This window comes from Centroberyx affinis, unplaced genomic scaffold (assembly GCF_046629955.1).
Source record: "Centroberyx affinis isolate AG114_WGS23_722 - 3 ecotype Tasmania unplaced genomic scaffold, CSIRO-AGI_Caff_v1 ptg006025l_1, whole genome shotgun sequence".
NCBI classification, from domain to species: domain Eukaryota; kingdom Metazoa; phylum Chordata; class Actinopteri; order Beryciformes; family Berycidae; genus Centroberyx; species Centroberyx affinis.
Window position 1 is genome coordinate 45782 of NW_027283064.1, and position 18025 is coordinate 63806.

General features: G+C 40.8%; 1 protein-coding gene across 1 annotated transcript; it reads left to right on the top strand.

The window, feature by feature from the left end:
- The first annotated feature begins 4645 nt into the window (after nucleotides 1-4645).
- Nucleotides 4646-16272, top strand: LOC139637978 (inhibitor of nuclear factor kappa-B kinase subunit alpha-like). Its single transcript, XM_071511985.1, has 22 exons — nucleotides 4646-4753; nucleotides 5331-5447; nucleotides 5711-5805; nucleotides 6315-6432; nucleotides 6672-6741; nucleotides 6838-6926; nucleotides 7032-7121; nucleotides 7631-7755; nucleotides 8650-8757; nucleotides 9012-9147; nucleotides 9590-9784; nucleotides 10326-10428; nucleotides 10645-10768; nucleotides 11035-11186; nucleotides 11371-11432; nucleotides 11924-12033; nucleotides 12340-12389; nucleotides 12550-12655; nucleotides 12931-13078; nucleotides 13507-13643; nucleotides 14195-14294; nucleotides 14810-16272. Exons 2-22 carry the CDS (start codon nucleotides 5343-5345, stop codon nucleotides 14873-14875), a joined length of 2289 nt encoding a protein of 762 aa, XP_071368086.1. The 5' UTR covers nucleotides 4646-4753; nucleotides 5331-5342; the 3' UTR covers nucleotides 14876-16272.
- The last annotated feature ends 1753 nt before the right edge of the window (nucleotides 16273-18025 follow it).

Below are 18025 nucleotides of genomic sequence, written 5' to 3' on the forward strand. Positions count from 1 at the left end.
CGGCACCCCAATCTTCTCGTCCAATAGAGGAGGTGCAGATCCTGTGACTGGCATGGTGGCTGGCCAATACCAGCAAGGATGTTGGGGCAGGAGGCGGGAGGAACAGTGGAGAGGTCACAGATCTGCGGAGATGAGGTGTCATTGAGAAGGTGCGCTGGGTGTGGCAGCATGCTGTACAGTACTGTGCAGTAAGAGAAAGAGGGTGCTCTTGGAACGAACAGGGCACCATACAGGGACCTACATCCAGCATCCTTTCCTTTTTTCCTTTTCTTCTTTCAAGACACCTCTCCCTCCCGCCAAACCCTCCCACCTTTTTCTTGACCTTTTACTCTGTTTTGGGACCAAACATGTTTACGCATTTGAAACATCTCGTCTCAGATGACTGATCATTTGATTTCCGTTGAATTGCTACCGCCACTCTGATTTGAAGTGCTGTAATAGTTACTAGACTTCTAATGCATCACAAGGTCTTACAGAGCCATTACATTGCACTTCCTTTTTTGCCACATCACCAAGGTGTGCTCACATTCCACGCAGGAGCCTGACATTACAGCATTCGAAGCTCCTGGACTCATTTCACTGAAGGCCAGTGGTGGTATCAAGCTGAATATAAGTGAATGCGGACTGACAGTGTGCGACACATATTGGATGAGCGCTGAGGGCGTGGCTACACAATGCATCTTGGGTGAGGGCAGGAGATGGTACCGCTCCTCCCTCTGCCTCCTCTCTGCATCTGATCTCAGAGAGGAGGCGTCTTTCTGTGGCTCTCCTCTTTTCTCCAGCTGCTGACGGCCAGTTAGAGCCAATGAGATCAGTAGAAGTTCACAATACTCCTGGTACGTGACAATGTAACTCAATACTTACTGCATCTCAGCAAGACAGACAACCATCGTTTTTGCTCCACTTGAACAGATGTTCTCTTATCCAGTTGCTTTCGCTCCTGTCCTGTGGTGTGCTTCTGTTCTCTTTCTTCTTCTTGGCTGAATGTTGTTTTCTCAAGTGATCCGCATGCCTGCATCCAGCACAGCTTCTTTTAGGCCTTTTGCTTCTTTGACGCGAGACGGAGAGCTGCAACATGTTTTCTGGGGGTTGTATAGTCCTTTTTCCTCATGCTGGTGTTCAGCCATATCCCACATGTGTAATCTCTGTGTGTACTTACAGCCTCTCATTTATAAGCCCTATTTTAACACTCACCAGGCAGACCCTGAATGTTCTTGTTTTTTCAGTATTTTTACAGTATTTTACAGTTGTTTGTTGATGTTGAACCTACTCCTCCTGTGTAATGTATGTCAAGTGTACAATGAAATATGATATCAAAAATGTAAAGGAATATGTTATCCATATTCATTGTAAACATACAGGATATGTTGTATATAACTCACCACCTGCTGTATGCTTATATTGTATGATATATGACAGTATATTTACAATATATTCAACACACTATTGTGAAAATGCATAAAGTACACGTAGAGTTGACATTCCTTGTACTCAAAGTCCCAAAAGCGCTACATGATTATCATGTTGTTGTTGTTTTTTTCCTTACATGGTCATGTCTACGGAAAAGGTAACAAAGCCAGCAGCACAATATGAATATTATATGAATGCCTATGTATGTATCAAAGAACGGCAAGCGATCAAGGATATTTATGAAAGGATTAAGCCACGTGGGAGTATAAGAAACTAATTCATATGGGGATTTCAGCTACTGTGGGAAGTATTCCAAAGAGAGTGCATGGTATTGTACGACCTAATAGCATGATTAATTTGGATCAGGGTCGTTGCTGTTGTCAAATTCATGTAAAATGTGTGGAATCTGAAAGAAAGACAATGTGACAGTAAAACTACTGGGGAAGGGGGTGCAAGCACTGGGTTAAATAATGAAGCTTATGCTGTTTGGAAATTGGGATTTTTGGAATGGAAAAGGGCAACCATATACACCTCATAACATGTCTTCTGTTCAGTAATGTTTCGTTATTGATGTATAGAGCCATCTTCTACTCAGGCTTGAAAATTACACCTTGAACAGCTGCAGTGCCAGCATCCTACCAGCAGGGAGCGCTGTTGACATTCAGTTACTTTTTCAGCCATAACAACACCTGCCACACCTGCAGTGAGTGCACATGCATGGCAGCACCCGTTCACTTGAGGATGGGTATTGCAGGGCTATGAGATGAGACTCGTTTGTGCAAACTGTGGGTGTCAATTGTGTGTGTGTGTGTGTGTGTGTGTGTGTGTGTGTGTGTGTGAGAATGCTGTTTGTTGACATGTCTAGCTTGCTGTAGGGTATGTGAATGTCATTGTATGCATGCTGTGACTACGCTGGCTGTTCAAAGGAGCCTCTTTCACACGGCTGTAGAGAACATTCTGGCCAGTGTGTGAAGTTACAACATTAGCAGCCTCCACCCAGCCGTGTCTGTTCCCATGTTGTTAACTCAGTATGCGTAGTTTGAATTTTGTACAGTTTTTAGAACCGATGATTGAATATTCAGGCTTAACTATAGCATGGTGTTTGCCTCGCGACCGTTTTCTTGCCTCATATCAGTTTATTTTCATCCATATGTCATCTCATCCTCTGCTATTCTTGTCTGCCCTTTCTGCACTTCCTCTCTCTCATCCCTCCTCTTGTTTCTTTTCTTTCGTTTTCCCACCCTTCAGTCATTTCACTGGTATCACTTTTCAACCTGGTGGTTTTTGAAAAGTTGCCATCATCAGTTAAAAGTATGTGCATATTGTTGTCAAAACTGACATACTGTACCTTTTCCCTGTTATGTAACTTGACATTACAGCTGTGTATTTATTGATAGTGTTTGACTCTGCTGTTTATAATGTGGCCAAACTGTCAAATAGCAGCCAGTCTCATGCTGAGTGCCATCCACGGCCTGCTGAGGGGAAGGGTAATGAGTTCCTCGGCTCTGCATTGAAATTAGATTTTTTTTTTTAAAAGTGATCGTGTAACAAAATGAAATCAACTGCTGAATGAGAGCGATGACTTAATCTCTTGCACAGTCTGTTCGTCTTAAGAACCAGCCTCTATACATGCATGTGGTGATCCAGCTAGGCCACAGAGAGCGAGGCAGGCATACTGTATCATAGCTGCATCCCAGACTGTGATTATCTGCCATAGTATGAAAGGAAGGCGGTTCTCTGGAGCCTCCACCTCGTCGAAGTCTCCAAGGTCCCCTCCCCTCCTCTCCCCTCCCCTCCCCACAACTCTCCATTCGTTGCCTCCACCCTCTGACATCAAAGAGCAGCTGCAGGATCTCCATGGCACTGGTTTACATGGAAATGGCTGGTTCCCCTGGTGACGGCTCTGTGATGCTGAAATGAAAGTCACCCTGCCCTCACAGAGGTACACCAGAGAGAGAACAACTGGTGTTATAGCAGCAGCGCACGCCTGCAGCCATTTGGGCAAACCATTCTCTGCATCTGTACTGTTATCGTTTCGGTTGTTAAGGTCCACCCACTCCTGCCTCATTTCTGAATGTGACATGTATATAAAGCATGAGATATTATGGTCTGCTTTCATTTATATTAAGTTTAGAGTATTAAATGAAAGGTTATTATATAAGGTAGCTCAACAGTTTTTGTCCTTGAGGTCATGGTCATTTTTTTTTTTATTTCTATCAATATGAATGAAGGAAATGGCTATATTTAATGCTGTTTATGCTGATGTGTTTTAGAGAATCAAGCCAGCTCATACAAAACTTTTACATGTAGGGGTCTGATCCATTTCAGTGTTTTTAGACTGGTGCAGGTGAGGCAATGTTCATTTTATGCTATACATAGGCTACATGTGTCACTGCCTTGTTAAAACTCACCAAGGAAATGTTGTTTGTGAGCTTCTCATTTTGGGAGGCATAGAATATAAAAAATAAAAGTGTTTTGAAAGGTTAACTGTGTCTGTACATCATTTTGTGGAATATAACCCATATATATAACACATGGAATCAATTACTTGGAGACATTTTAAAGTCTGTATAGCCTACTGTGCCTTCCTAGAAGTACACTTTCACTTTAACGATGAGGAAATGATTTATTTGCCTTGAGAGTCCTGAAGAATCTAGAATAGAGGAAGAGAGAGGAGAAGTGATAAGATCAAGAAAGAGAATACTATATACATTACTTTTTTCTTCTTTCAGTTTTTAATTAATATAAGTTAATTAAATTAATAGTAGGCCGAGTAGGACTAAGTAGGGCTTGCCCGGACCAGGGCCATCTGAAATGTAACATGAGATTAAAACTAGCTGATTCAAGCAAACACTGCTGCTGGTAGTAATGTGCAAAATAAATAAATTTAAAAAAAGAAAAAATCATTGGTAGCCTACAGTTGTGACAGACTTGAATGATGATACCCAGTCCAGATATTACTGACTGCACAGTGATGGAAACCTGGCTATTAAAACTGAGATAGGCAAAGTCAGCATAGTATTTGGTAAATAGTATTTACTTATTTGCCCGTTTGTTTATTCGTTTAGTTCTTTTATTACTTTTATTATTTATTATTTATTCTTTTATTTATTGGATGAAGACAATGGTACAGTGGCTATAAGATTTTAGTATAGGCTGAACCCAGGAGGTTTTGTGTTATTGAACATGCCCCCGTTTCATTATCAAAAAAAATACAGCCGGGGTTTCTGGTGACGTCACTACTAGGAAAGTACACATTCTCATACTGCTGCATTGAGCTGAAAACAACGTAATCATAATTTTCTCGCGGAAACGGCTGATGACATTTTCGTAGAAAGTCAGAGTAAGTTTCGCGACGCGTTTTAATTGTACTTCAACACGAAGATTTTTATCGAAACGTAACGTTATTGTCGAGACGTTTGTTTCCTAATGCTAGGAAGCTAGCTACTAGGTGGCTCCGTCTATTTGCTGGAACGTATAAGGTTGCTGTTGGGTTACTAAACGCTGTTTACGCTGATGCTAACTGCTCGTTAGCCAACGTAGCCAACATTTCAGACAAATAATCTTAACTAATGATCCGCCGTTTACTTGTGTTCTTGACACCTGCTACCTTTACTCTAAGTAATCAGTCGTTGGAAGAGACAGACCACTAACACATCGCCACAAAACGTCAAGCTAACAACGTTATTTTGCAAACATTGAATGTAATCTAACGTCAACTGGCTGGCTGATCCAGAATATAGTCTGTGGGATTTTATTGCTTTATTTTGCTAGTGATTAAATACCCTTATGTAGACGTTCAGGTTCCCACCGCAAATGTGCTAAAGAAAGAATGCCCCATGTGCAGTTTTCCTTGCTAGGATAATTGCTCTGTGGCTTTTATGTTGCTGTCATGACACTTGTTTGGCACTTTGTTACAGCTTGCAATTACAATGGAGAAGCCTCCCTTCAGACAAAACCAAAACTGCGGAGACTGGGAGTTGAAAGAAAGGCTGGGTATGGGCGGCTTTGCCCATGTTTACCTATACCAACATCATGTAAGTTCAATGTTCAACTCTTGTCATGGGTGGGTGACATGCAAGAATGTCACCCACTTTATATAGTGTACTAGAAGGGGACACCATCCAAATTAACCTATAAAATAACTGCATCCCTACTCCATCAGCTGAGGAAGAAATACAGCAAAGACCTTCTCATCAAAAATTATTTGCTGGTGAAATAAACTACAGCATGTATGTGTTAAACCGTCTATGTTATGGTTATGTTATCTCACTTATGGGGACTTTGTTGTCATTTTTAGGAAACAAATGAAAAACTAGCCGTGAAAATGTGCCGTCTAGAGTTGACACCAAGAAATAAGGACAGATGGAGCCGAGAGATCCAGATCATGAGAAAGTTTGTACTATTTACCATCTTTGCTTGTTGAGATGGCTGACTGTAATTCCGCAAGCCAGTTTAATGTATTTATATAATGTAACCTACTGTATATGTCTGGAGATTTGTTTTGCTTTACTAGTTTTGTTTTTCATATGGAGACAGTTAATTCCTATTTTGATTTAAAGGCATTATAAAGACACATCATGTGGCATCATAATCACAACAACCCAACACAGTACAATCTATAAACCAGTCAATCATCAACATATCCTCAAGAATTAGCCCTTTTTAAGGAGAGTAGACAGCCCATCCTCCTCAAGAACTTTAAGATTTCAGTGACAGGTACAGTGAGAAGAGATAGGAAAATGTGTTACATCATTCCCACTGGGAAATTGCAGACATTAATCTGGCTGAAATGTGACATGTGCCAGATCTGACACAAGGTTGTTCAGACATTGTAGCAGTGCAAAGTCTGCATGAGTAATACTAAAAAGTACCTTGGTTATGACTCCTTCTTTCTCACGCAGGTTGAACCATATCAATGTTGTGACAGCCAGAGACGTGCCAGAGGAAATGATGCACATAGCCTTAAATGATCTTCCACTGCTGGCCATGGAGTACTGCTCCAGGGGAGACCTAAGGAAGGTGAGGCATGTGCAGAGGATCACATTTCATCACATACATCATACATGATATCCACACCATAGCATGTTATATTAAGTAGGTGAATCCCACGTGTGTACAATAAAGTGGATTTCTCAATAAAACAGTGGGGGTGCAACACATCAGTCCATTTCAGAGATCAGGAAAGCCTTGTCACTGTTTTCATGTAATATAAATGTTATACTGTGGATGTGATACCATTGCACTTGTTTGTCTTATAGATGCTGAGCAAACCTGAAAACTGTTGTGGGTTGAAAGAGAGTGAAGTGCTTTCACTACTCAATGATGTTGGTATGCACAGCGTTTTACTATATGCAACTTGTTAATTCATGGACTGTTCTCCTTAGTGCCATATCATACAAACCATACAATTGTTTTGTGTTCTAGGATCTGGCATCCAGTATTTGCATGAAAACAAGATCATACACAGAGACCTTAAACCAGAGAACATAGTGCTACAAGATGTCAGTGGAAAGGTAAAAGTGACATTTGCTTCTTTTGTTTGTGTGCCTGTTCTGTTCTTCTCTTAAGTGTTGTACATTGTGAAGAAAATGTTCTTACATTTACATGTCTTTCTACAGCTGGTTCACAAAATCATTGACTTGGGCTATGCTAAAGACCTGGACCAAGGCAGTCTTTGTACCTCCTTTGTTGGCACTCTCCAGTACCTGGTAAGTACTTAAGCAAACACTCACCATTCTCACCATTTCAATATAGAGTGTACAACGTATTAGGAACTATTTCCTAATATTGGATTGTATAAAAATCCTTCTTTAACTTGCCTCCTGCCTTCATCTACAGCTCCCCTTCACAAGTGAAGGGGAATTAATTGGAAAAATTGATAAGGGAGCAAAGCTTTCACCTGGATTCACCTTGTTGGTCTATAACTAAAGAGCAGGTGTTGCTAATGTTTTGCACACTTGGTATGTTTGTGCTTTCTTGGCTCACATATGGATCCTAGATACTAGAGTGAAAACCTCTATGGGCCATGATACAGAAGCAACATTTTGAGACCATGACGAATAGTATTATCACTTGCATTTATCATGGGGATCACTGAGGATAACATAGTTGATGACATTGATCAGCTGTATCATTAATGTACTGTTAGATATAATTGTTGGTTAAGTTTCCTGCCTAGATCGATAGTTGTTTCTAATGCACCACTTGTCTTCTCCAGGCACCTGAGCTATTTGAGAATAAGCCATACACTGTTACTGTGGACTACTGGAGTTTTGGCACCATGATATTTGAATGCAGTTGTGGTTTCCGGCCCTTCCTGCACAACCTGCAACCTGTGCAGTGGTAGGTTGATGAGATAAGTGGAATACTGTGGCAGTTAAATTTTCTGTATCCAAGTGATTCATTTCACCAGACAGTTGTCAGTTGGTGGATAGGTGGAAGTATTTTTGACACTACAGTTAGCTGGAAAAAAAATCAATAAGGGGACATAGCTTTCACCTGGTTTCACCTTGTTAGTCTATAGCTAAAGAGCAGCTGTTTCTAATATTTTGTGAACTTAGTTTATGAATAAGTGGATCCTAGATATAAGTGAAAACTATTAAAAGCGATAGCGCACAGGATATATTTTGAGACAGTTAAGCTAAGCAATATTACGTATAAAGATGATTTGCAATTTTAGGAATATTACTGTCAATAACATACTTGAGTATATGGATCAAATGTATCATGAAAAAGTAATGTTAAATATAATAGTTGGTTAAATTACCTGGCTACAATGAAAAATGGTTTGTTAGCCTATTTGGTGATGTTTATGGAAACCCAGCAATCATTTGACGGATGCCAATGTGCAGACGGTGGCCAAGGTCAACATCAAACCAAATGAGCACAGATTTTTCACAATATGATATGGCACAGTAAAAATATCAACACAGCTTTGGAAACTGTTTCCTTTTGGAACTATGTTTACGCAAGTTTCCAATGTTGGTGCAGGCCGTCATATCAGCTGCTATTCAGCTTCAAAATGTTTGCTTGGAACAGCTAAACATTGAGCAGAAACATATTTTGGCAAATGCCCCTTGAAGTACAATAACAGACCAAACTTTGACATTTCAAAGTGTAATTCTTTATCAAACTGTTTAATGCTTTGATTTTTTTTTTTTATAAGAAGAATTTCAAAGCATTGTAATGAAATCAGTTTGAGATGTAATCTGTTGTCCCGTTTCTCCTCGTCCACAGGGCCAGCAAAGTGCGGAATAAAGGTCCAAAAGACATCATGGCTGTAGAGGAGCTGAATGGAGAAGTCAAGTTCTCCACACATCTCCCCTACCCCAACAATCTCAGCAGGTTAGGACCCCCAACAGCTAAAATTCCTCTGTCCCAAAGTAAGATCTGGCAACAAAATATGTCACTTCAAATTAAGTGTTTGTCCACTGGCCACAGCAGCATGTGGCTTCAAAAAAGCAAGCTTTGAAAAGTGTTTTTTACTTATTCAAATAACGGGTGGAATAGACCCATATTTACCAGTCTGTAGTAGCATTTGGATGGTGGTTGGTGCCAATGTCTCTTCTTGAACATGTATTTGAATTACTAATATATAGGACACTCTTGGAGCCAATGGAAGCATTGCTGCAGCTGATGCTGAAGTGGGATCCTGTCCAGAGAGGAGGCAGAGTCAACCCTGACAGCAAGAAGCCCCAGTGCTTTGAAGTGCTGGAGCAGATATTGAGTATGAAGGTTAGTCACCATCCAGCAGGACCCTTTTTCCAGGGGTTTTACCTTAAGATGTAGGGCTTTGGTCGATGCTCTTGAGCCAGCTGTATGTAGGCCAGCAGTTAACATTTGTATCAGGACCAGAGACATATATTTCTCTCTCTTTTGTTGTTGCAACAACATTGCTGGCCTTAACTTCTAAAACATTGAGAAAATGTTGATGATTACTAAATGAATATTCACGTATCATGTTATATGCAACATTTTTATACATTCATTACAGGTGATGTTGCATTTAGCCAGCAATAGGTGTTGACATGGATGGCCTCTGTCTGACACTACAAATCATCTCTTATATCTGATCTTATCTGAAGGGGTCGTGGCATTCAATAAACAAAGCATTTCAATACATTTACTGGATAGTGTGTCACCTATACTGTCTGATAGCTTTTCTCCTCCTCATCAGGTGGTCCATATCCTGAACATGACCACAGCTCAGGTCCACTCTTTCCAGTTGGACCCGGAGGAGAGTCTCCACAGTCTGCAGAAGCGCATTGAGGCTGAGACCAAGATAGAAGTGGTCAACCAGGAGCTGCTGCAGGAGACCGGGGTGTCGCTGGACCCCAGGAAGCCCGCTGCACAGTGTGTCCTGGACGGGGTGGTAAGGAATTGATTTTTATGTAGCGCTCTCACAAAAAAGCAGCTTAGATTACACTGTTAACTCCTGTGCAATTTTCTGCTGCCTCATCGTGACATCTGACATTCTGAAATGCAACTGCTGACTGGCACAATCAATGAAAAAAAAACACAGTATTGACTACTGTAATTTCCTTCTAAACTCCTTAAAAGGTCTTTGGTGTTGTGTAGAACACCTGGCCCACAAATCAAGTTGCACATTGGAGAAAAATAGAATTGGGCTATATTCCAACTGCCAAATCCCAGTGTGGTGTTAAAACCTTCTCCCATTGGCACCTGCACAAAGATAAGAATAGGTATGCAAAAGACTTGTCTCGATTGCTGAAAAACTAAAATTGCACAGAAGCTGTATCTTCAGGTATCATGATTCATACCGAAGTCACAATCACTTACTGTATGTGTGTTCTGGGACTTTGAATTGCAGTATATCTCAGTAATGCTCATTAGAATGGCAGGCAGTGTCTTTGCTCTTTATTTAAGTGGTACTTTTCTTTTCTCTTGTGTAGAGAGGTTGGGACAGCTATATTGTCTACCTGTTTGACAAGAGCCTCACCAAGTACTCTGGCCCCTTCAGTGCGAGACAGCTGCCTGACAAAGTCAACACTATTGGTGAGTGTTACGTTACAAGTTTACTTTGAAAGCCATGTCTGGTGCTCAGTATTTTGAGATTTTAGATTTTGTGAAATGAAGCAAGCTGGACTAAAGAACGTATTTAAATTAAGTGCACAAGAACAAAACATAACTGCATAGGCCAATGTTGCCCCTCTTCGCTGTGTTTTAATACCATCTAGTACAGCTATCATGGGTCTCTTTCCAACACTGCAGTGCAAGAGGCGAAGACCCAGCTGCCCCTGGTTGTGCTGAAGAAGGTGTGGGGTGAAGCAGTGAGCTACATCTGTGGCCTGAAGGACGACTACAGCAGGCTCTTCCAGGGCCAGAGGGCTGCCATGTGAGTCGCATGACAGATTTACCAGCGACTGCCTTTACATGTCCCTCAGCCAGGCCAAAGTAATCTAACCATGCCCATTCCAAGTGAAATCTCTAAATAACGATGATGTTTTTGTTATCGTTTGCATTTCTGATCTGATCCATGTGGGGTATTTGCACGAATCTGCCTCATAATCCAGAACCATCAGATTGACTCCTGTCCCTTTGGGCCATCCTGGCTTGGAGAACACATCCTAACTTTTGTTGTCTCCTTCCCCTTCACTCTAGGCTGAGTCTCCTGCGCTACAACACCAACCTGACCAGGTATAAGAACAGCATGTTTGGCTTCTCCCAGCAGCTGAAAGCCAAACTGGACTTCTTCAAGAGCAGCATCCAGTACGACCTGGAAAAGTATAGTGATCAGATGCACTATGGCATATGTGAGTGTTGGTTTTGATTTGCTCTTCTTCTACTTTGAGATTTACCTTTGATGGAGAGCATTATATATTAATGTTATTTATTCAGTAATGGTGACAATGAGGTACGTACAGTAGGATATGTATTTTATTATAGCAGTGAGTAAGATGTTGCTTGTTTTTATGATTTGTCTATGCTTCTCCAAAGCCTCTGAAAAGATGCTGAAAGCCTGGCAGGAGAACGAGGAAAGAGCTGCTGCTTTTGCACAGGTACTGAATGTTTTCAAGATGGAACATTTCAGTGCCCTTTCTTATACTGTGTCTCTGTACAATAACTCATGGCATGGTGTGACTGAATAGCTTGCTTGTCATCAAAATGCGCCCTTACTGAAGGACAGATTCTGGTGTACAGTAAATATAAGTGAAGGCCACACATTTAGCTTCTGTTCACTTTGTCTTCTCATCAGATTTTCAAGCCAAAGGCTATTTGTCTGCTGAAACCTTGTGTTTGAGCAGGTTTTACCTCTACCTGGAGGGATGTGATTTTTTTTGTCTTGTTTATTTAGCTTGTTTGTTTATTTGTTCATTTATTAATTTCAGGGTTTTTTTACATACACAACTCATTCCTTTCTTATAAGATTCCTGTTTCCGTTTTCGCCCATTACTTCCTGTTATTTTGTTACTTGTACCAGCATGACTTGAACATCATTAGACTGAGTAGTGTGTGACGGTCCTTGAGTGATTCCTAGTTTGTACTGTAGGTGGCAGAGGTGAGCCATCTGGATGAGGAGATCATGGCACTGCACTCGGAGATAGTGGAACTTCAGAGGAGTCCGTATGCCCGTCGCCAAGGAGACAAGATGGAGCAGCTGTGAGTGTTAATGGGAGTCCGGGATGATGAGCTGCCCCTCTCCCTCCATACTCTACACTATGTCATATTTATCAACACTCATAGTCATCTCTCTTCACTGTATCATCTTTCTTCATATCTCCTACATTTTGGTGTTCCTGAAAGAACTAAGATAAAAGATATTTACTACGTTATGCTCGCTATAGCTAAAGCCTGCAGTTGTTCCTGTGTTGGTTTCACTTAGTGATGTAAGCATGCAATGCATAATGGTGAATGCAGATTTTTGATTATTTATGTCTGATTATTAAATTAATGTTGTTATTGCAGAGAAGAAAAGGCTATTGACCTCTACAAGCAACTTAAGATGAAATGCAAAAGTAAGTGACATTTTAGGTTTACTTGAAACCACTTAATATGATGGCCTACTTTTTATCTCGGTACTGCCAGTGTGAAAATCAAATTCACCTGGTAATCAAAATTAATTGGTTTGTTAACTCATTGGAATCTGTGTTCTGTGGTTTGTACAATTTATTTCAGCACCTGAGCCAGATGTGAGCAGCGACAGTTCTGAGATGGTCAAGGCCATCATTCAGACCGTCCAGAACCAGGACAAGGTTCTCAAAGATCTGTACACCCACCTCAGGTAAGAGCTGTACTGCAGTGTACAACTGGTACCGATGTACCGCAGTGTTTCTTTACCTGTGGGTCACAACCCAAAATTGGATGCGGGCCAGTTTCTTTTGGGCCCCAACACAGCCACAATACTAATATGTTTTAATGAGCCGAGGCCTCCAGACAAAACTGTATTTGTTCATTTTGATCCGCTGTTGTAGTGGTCCATTAAAATCATAATGGCTTGCCTGTTAGGTCTCTCTGCCCCATTTGCTGAGTCTTCCTTCTCTTTTCTCTCCCCGACAGTAAGATCCTGCTCAGCAAACAGAAGATCATTGACCTGTTTCCACGAATCGAGAAAACCCTGGAGAACATCAAGGATGCTGACAACACAGTGATGCAGATGCAGATTAAGAGACAGAGAGAGTTCTGGCATTTACTGAAGATAGCCTGTGTAAGTGGCTCTGGGCTGTTTCTTATCGAGATACTTTGTATGCAGTTGAAGGTGGGTGGGTTGATGTGCATCGAAGCTCATGAATGACACTTGTTATGGTCTGTACTTTAGTGACGCTGGGCCACAGAGCACTCTGTGTGTGCTTTGTGTTTAAATAATTAAATTATCGTCAGTGAATGAGACTGTGCAGCATTGTCCATATGGTGGCTGCCTCTCTACCTATCTGTCTATCCTGTGGGACAGCATTTGCTCCCCAGCTGTAGTACGCTCTGTCCTGTGAGCCCTCTGTGTGTTATCTCCCTCTGACCTACCCAGTCTAAATAACCAGAAAATAGACGAGGAGGGCATGCTGCCTGTGCTACTTTTTAGGAGAAGGACAGTTTGTTTATAGTTGTTGCATGTACCAATGTAATCTCTCTCTCTGCCAGGCTCAGAACTCTTCGCGGAACTCGATAGCAGCCAGTCCGGAGTCGTCCAATCCGCTGCAGGTTTCTCAGTGGTCGCAGTCGGCCCAACCTGTCAGCTCCCCTCACCCTCTCACCTCCCTGCCTGGGCCAAATGACAGGTACTACATCGACTGACTGATGGATTCATTCATGCAATGATTTGGATTCAACAAATGCATATATATTTAAAACAGATCTAATGAGAAGCAAGCAGAAGCACCACACGACACTGATTTCCAGTGTCCTCGGCAACAGCAATTAAGCTCCACATGCTGACATTTTAAACAATATAATATTTATGACTTTAAGTACCTTGATAGAACAAGAACACGCAAGGAATTGATATATCATTACCTTGTGCTATTTTTCATAAACCTAACAAAAAAGTGTGGGACTTGTTTGCTGTTACTTATTATATACTGGATTGGGAATCTGCTACAGACATGTACAGTACCTTTAGGGAAATCATATGGCTGCACTACTGGCACGTGTAAATATTGTAGGTCAATGTGTTTTCTCCCCCTTGGAAATGCTCTGTAGGTGATTAAATATATAAATACATATATAAAATACAAAATTTAAATGTGATTTTTGTGTATTGGTAGACTGAGATGTGTAGGTAAATCCCCCATGGCTAGTAGACTCAGTGTGTTTGTTTGTTCCCCTCCAGTGATGCTGCCCCACGCCTGCTCCAGGAGAACCAGAAGTACCTCAGTCAGCTGACCAGCCTGATGCAGGAAGCAGCTGATGATCAGGCCAAAAGCATAGTGGTAGGCTGAGCGCTTTTAATGTCTGTTTAACTTGTTCTGGATTTTTAATGTAAGCTCATTATTGCAAACAAACGGTCCTCAAATTAGCAATAACATTTGAATCTTGAATTGTGAGTTGGGTTCTCTATTAGAAAAAATAAAACTCTTCTCTCCAACTCTGAATTAAAGTAGTATGCCAATGCTATCAAGGTGTTTCTAATCACAGTGGACCAAGTAGGATGGAAGAACTGTGTCCTGCTAGACCTTAAAAAAATTGTCGCTAAAATTTTTTTAGTATTTTTAAACAAAAAACAGTCTTGGAAAAGTTAGACAAAGTCATGCCTCTATTGTTGTGTGGCTGCTCAAAAGCACAGCGAGTCAAGTCAAGTCATACAGATATCAAGTAGTCAAGCATTTCTAAACAAATTTTACTGTATTTTTTTACTGTATTTTTGTTTGGTACTGGTTCAGTGATTCTCAGCACCTTCTTTGTTATGTCAACTATAACAGTAACATGGTTTTCCTGTTCTTTTTAGGACCAAGACTGGAGCTGGACGAAATATGAAACTTTATCCACAAAACTAAAAAAGCGGAATGCGTAAGTCCTGTTAACAAATGCGCCATCCAGCTCATCCCTGCCTGCACTCCAAGTAACACTAAGGACTGAATGCTGTTAACAAAATGGAGTGGCGTTAACGTTGTACATTTGTACGTGGACTTGGGATATTCACTTTAAAATGGCTCTCCTGAGCCTCTTTAAAAAAAAAAGGCAGAAGGCACACATGCTCAGTGGTGTCCATCCACTCCCATTGTCTCATATGGTGGAAAGTTTGATCAATGAATATTATTGTTTTATATGGAAAATATCAAACACTGAACATGTGTTGCATAAATTGTTTAAGCAAGCGTGTGGACATCACATATTTTTCCTTTGCCACACACACACAATGTTCATCATAATTCATGTAACTGATGATATTATTCATTTTTACTGTTATTGCAAAATCAAGCAAACTGTAGCACCAGATTTTGGGGTTTAGGGCAAAGAGGTGTATTTGACAGATGGGAGAGTATTACGCAGGCACATGGGGAAGTAGTTCAGCCTCATGGCTTGTGATGTGACACAGGGAAAACACAGGAAGCGTTGGGGGGTGGGGGAAAGGAAATTACAATCAAGCAAACAGCACTTTGATACTCCCATGTATCCTTTCTGTAAAGAAACGCGACGTTCCGGATGAAATCCTGCTAGAATCCCATCTATCAGGCTGCCAAATGGTCGCAGCATTTACAATCGTGAACAAGACAAAAACTGTTATTGTCATTCATATTCAAGTTGATATATTTTACTATACATGTGGATCCTGAGGGTTTAGATTATATGTAAATGTTATTTTGATTTGTCTTTTTAAAGCAAAGTGTTATATATCATAGGCAGAAGCCTTTGTCATGATACATGACGAAAGTGGCTGGCCGATCTGTTTATACAGTGTCCATAATGTACATCTTTTTAAATGTCATGCTGACACAATGGGTTTTGTTGGTTCCTCATTTATGTGCACATTCTATTTCACTGGATGGCTTGTATATGGAAGTTTGCCAAGGCCTGGTTTCCATAAAACATCTTGGCACAATTATCATCGTTGTCCATTGTTTTACAATGAAATGAATGGATCTTAGTACTGAGATGCTTCCAGGAAATCCAGGATGGCAAATGATTGAATGTACTGCAGTTACACTGTTTAGTGTAAATTGTGTCTGTAACAAGCATAAGTGGTTACTTTGGGCCAGAAAGAAATCTACCCTCTGAGGTGTATTTATGAAGTTCAAGTGCAATGGAAAAAATATTTTTTTGTATTTAAGTAACATGCTATGTCAGTTTTCTTTCCATTTAAGTATTTGTTTCCATCTGATGGTTTGAACCTGTCTATGAATGTTTAATTTTTAGAAATTGCATTGTAGAGAGATCAAATGTCTGCCTGGTATTAAAATAAAATATGACTTTGGCATGATTCTGCTGTCTCTGGTTTTGCCCTCAGTTTGGAAGCACATACCAACCAGGGGAATTTTAAATTGCACCACTTTGTCACTTAGTGTTGTCAAATAGGAAATGCCGTGATTACAATCTGAATCTTAGAAAAGACGATCTCCAGTCAAATCTGTGCAACGCTAGGTACTTAAGTCATAGGGTGGCACAATAGAAAACCTGGCAAAAAATATTTACACTGATTCACAGTTTAAGAGTTACAGTTTAAGAAAGTATAGATTGCAGTTTGTATTCAATATGGAAAAGGAAAAGCTAGAAACAATCAAGATAATATGGGTCAACTATTTGCCCAAATGACTTTAAAAGCAGAACAAGGCAGCCTTCAGACTGAGTGATTAATTATGAGTCATAGAGCTCGGCATATTATATTAGTCTGTGCACTTCTCTCTTCCTTCCCATGACCCATTTTATTTTGTTGGTTCCGTTGAGGACTCACTTTCAACCAGCTGTATGACCGTCTGTTTTACCACAGGTGTCAGGAAATGATTTAAGTCGGGAGTGTTACAAGCATGAAAGTCATGCCAGGTCACTTATGTTCATCTCAGAGATTTTCAGATTAAAAGCCCTGCGGTGTGATTAGTGGCCTCTGAAACTCTCAGAAGTGAGCAGGGGAATCAGGGGAATCCTGCTGGCTCAGTGGGCTAAACCACATACCATGTACTTGTGACATGGGTCTGAATCTGCCTCAATCTTTGGCACATGTCCCCACTTTCTCTCCACTGGACCAAAGCACCAAAGCCAAAAACTAGTTCCCATCAATGATTTGACATCATATATCCAGGAAAAGCACAGAGGACAAGAGGCTGATTATATGCAATTCTGCAGACCACACAACTCTGATGTGTATTTGTACCCCCATTAGATCAGTAACTGGGGTATATTCACATCTTTTTAAATTCAGCATTAGTTGGAACTGACTATAAGATGGGCAGAAACCTTGGAACATGAACCCTTACATGCCAAAAGAAGTTAAATTTAAACCAGTTGTAAGAGACCACAGTCTGGATCTCTCTTGGTTTTACAAGGCAGTGAATGTTGTTGGAAAGTCTGGCGGTTTCATTGTGGCTCATGTCGAAACTAGAATGTGAAGCAGGAAAGTATACCAGTAGTTGTTTGCTCAAGTAAATATTCTTTCCGTTTGAACGGGAATGTCATCTTCAGATATCATCTCCTCTGAAATGTGTTTTCAACCACTGTTGTGAGCGAACAACAAAGTGCAGAACACAAAGCTATCCTGTAAAACAAGCCGCACTTATGGTAAACCTTGCTTGTTTTAATAGCTGGATGGTTTGTGAATCAGAGTGAATCAGCCAAGCTCTCCCTGTGAGAAACAGCCCCCTGCTTGGGGCCTGCATTCCACAAAGCACAACTCCCTTGTCTGAGGACTGATTTACACTGCTGGTTCAAATCTGATTCTTTTTTTTCCATCTATGGCTGGATTTACATCTGACATCTGAGTTTTCCCTCTGCTATCTAAACAGGATGAATCAAATATTTGTGGGGATTAGATGTGAAAGTGGCTCAAACATTCTTCCCTGGTTAGTCAGGTCCCATTTTTTGTCTTTAGTGTTAACAGAGAAAAGAAGGGGCAACGTCAAGGTATTTCCTTTCACAGCAAATCTATATTCACCTTCGACATAGAAAAAAAGCCCAAGAATTTATGCATGCCAATGCCACTTTCTTCCAGTTTATTGGTACTATGAGTCCA

Bases quoted from the DNA above. Each gene is read 5' to 3' on its own strand.
- LOC139637978 (XM_071511985.1), top strand. From the start codon at position 5,343: ATGGAGAAGCCTCCCTTCAGACAAAACCAAAACTGCGGAGACTGGGAG. The intron at 8,758-9,011 runs GTTAGGACCCCC...ACTAATATATAG, and splicing joins TACCCCAACAATCTCAGCAG to GACACTCTTGGAGCCAATGG. The intron at 13,079-13,506 runs GTAAGTGGCTCT...TCTCTCTGCCAG, and splicing joins ATTTACTGAAGATAGCCTGT to GCTCAGAACTCTTCGCGGAA.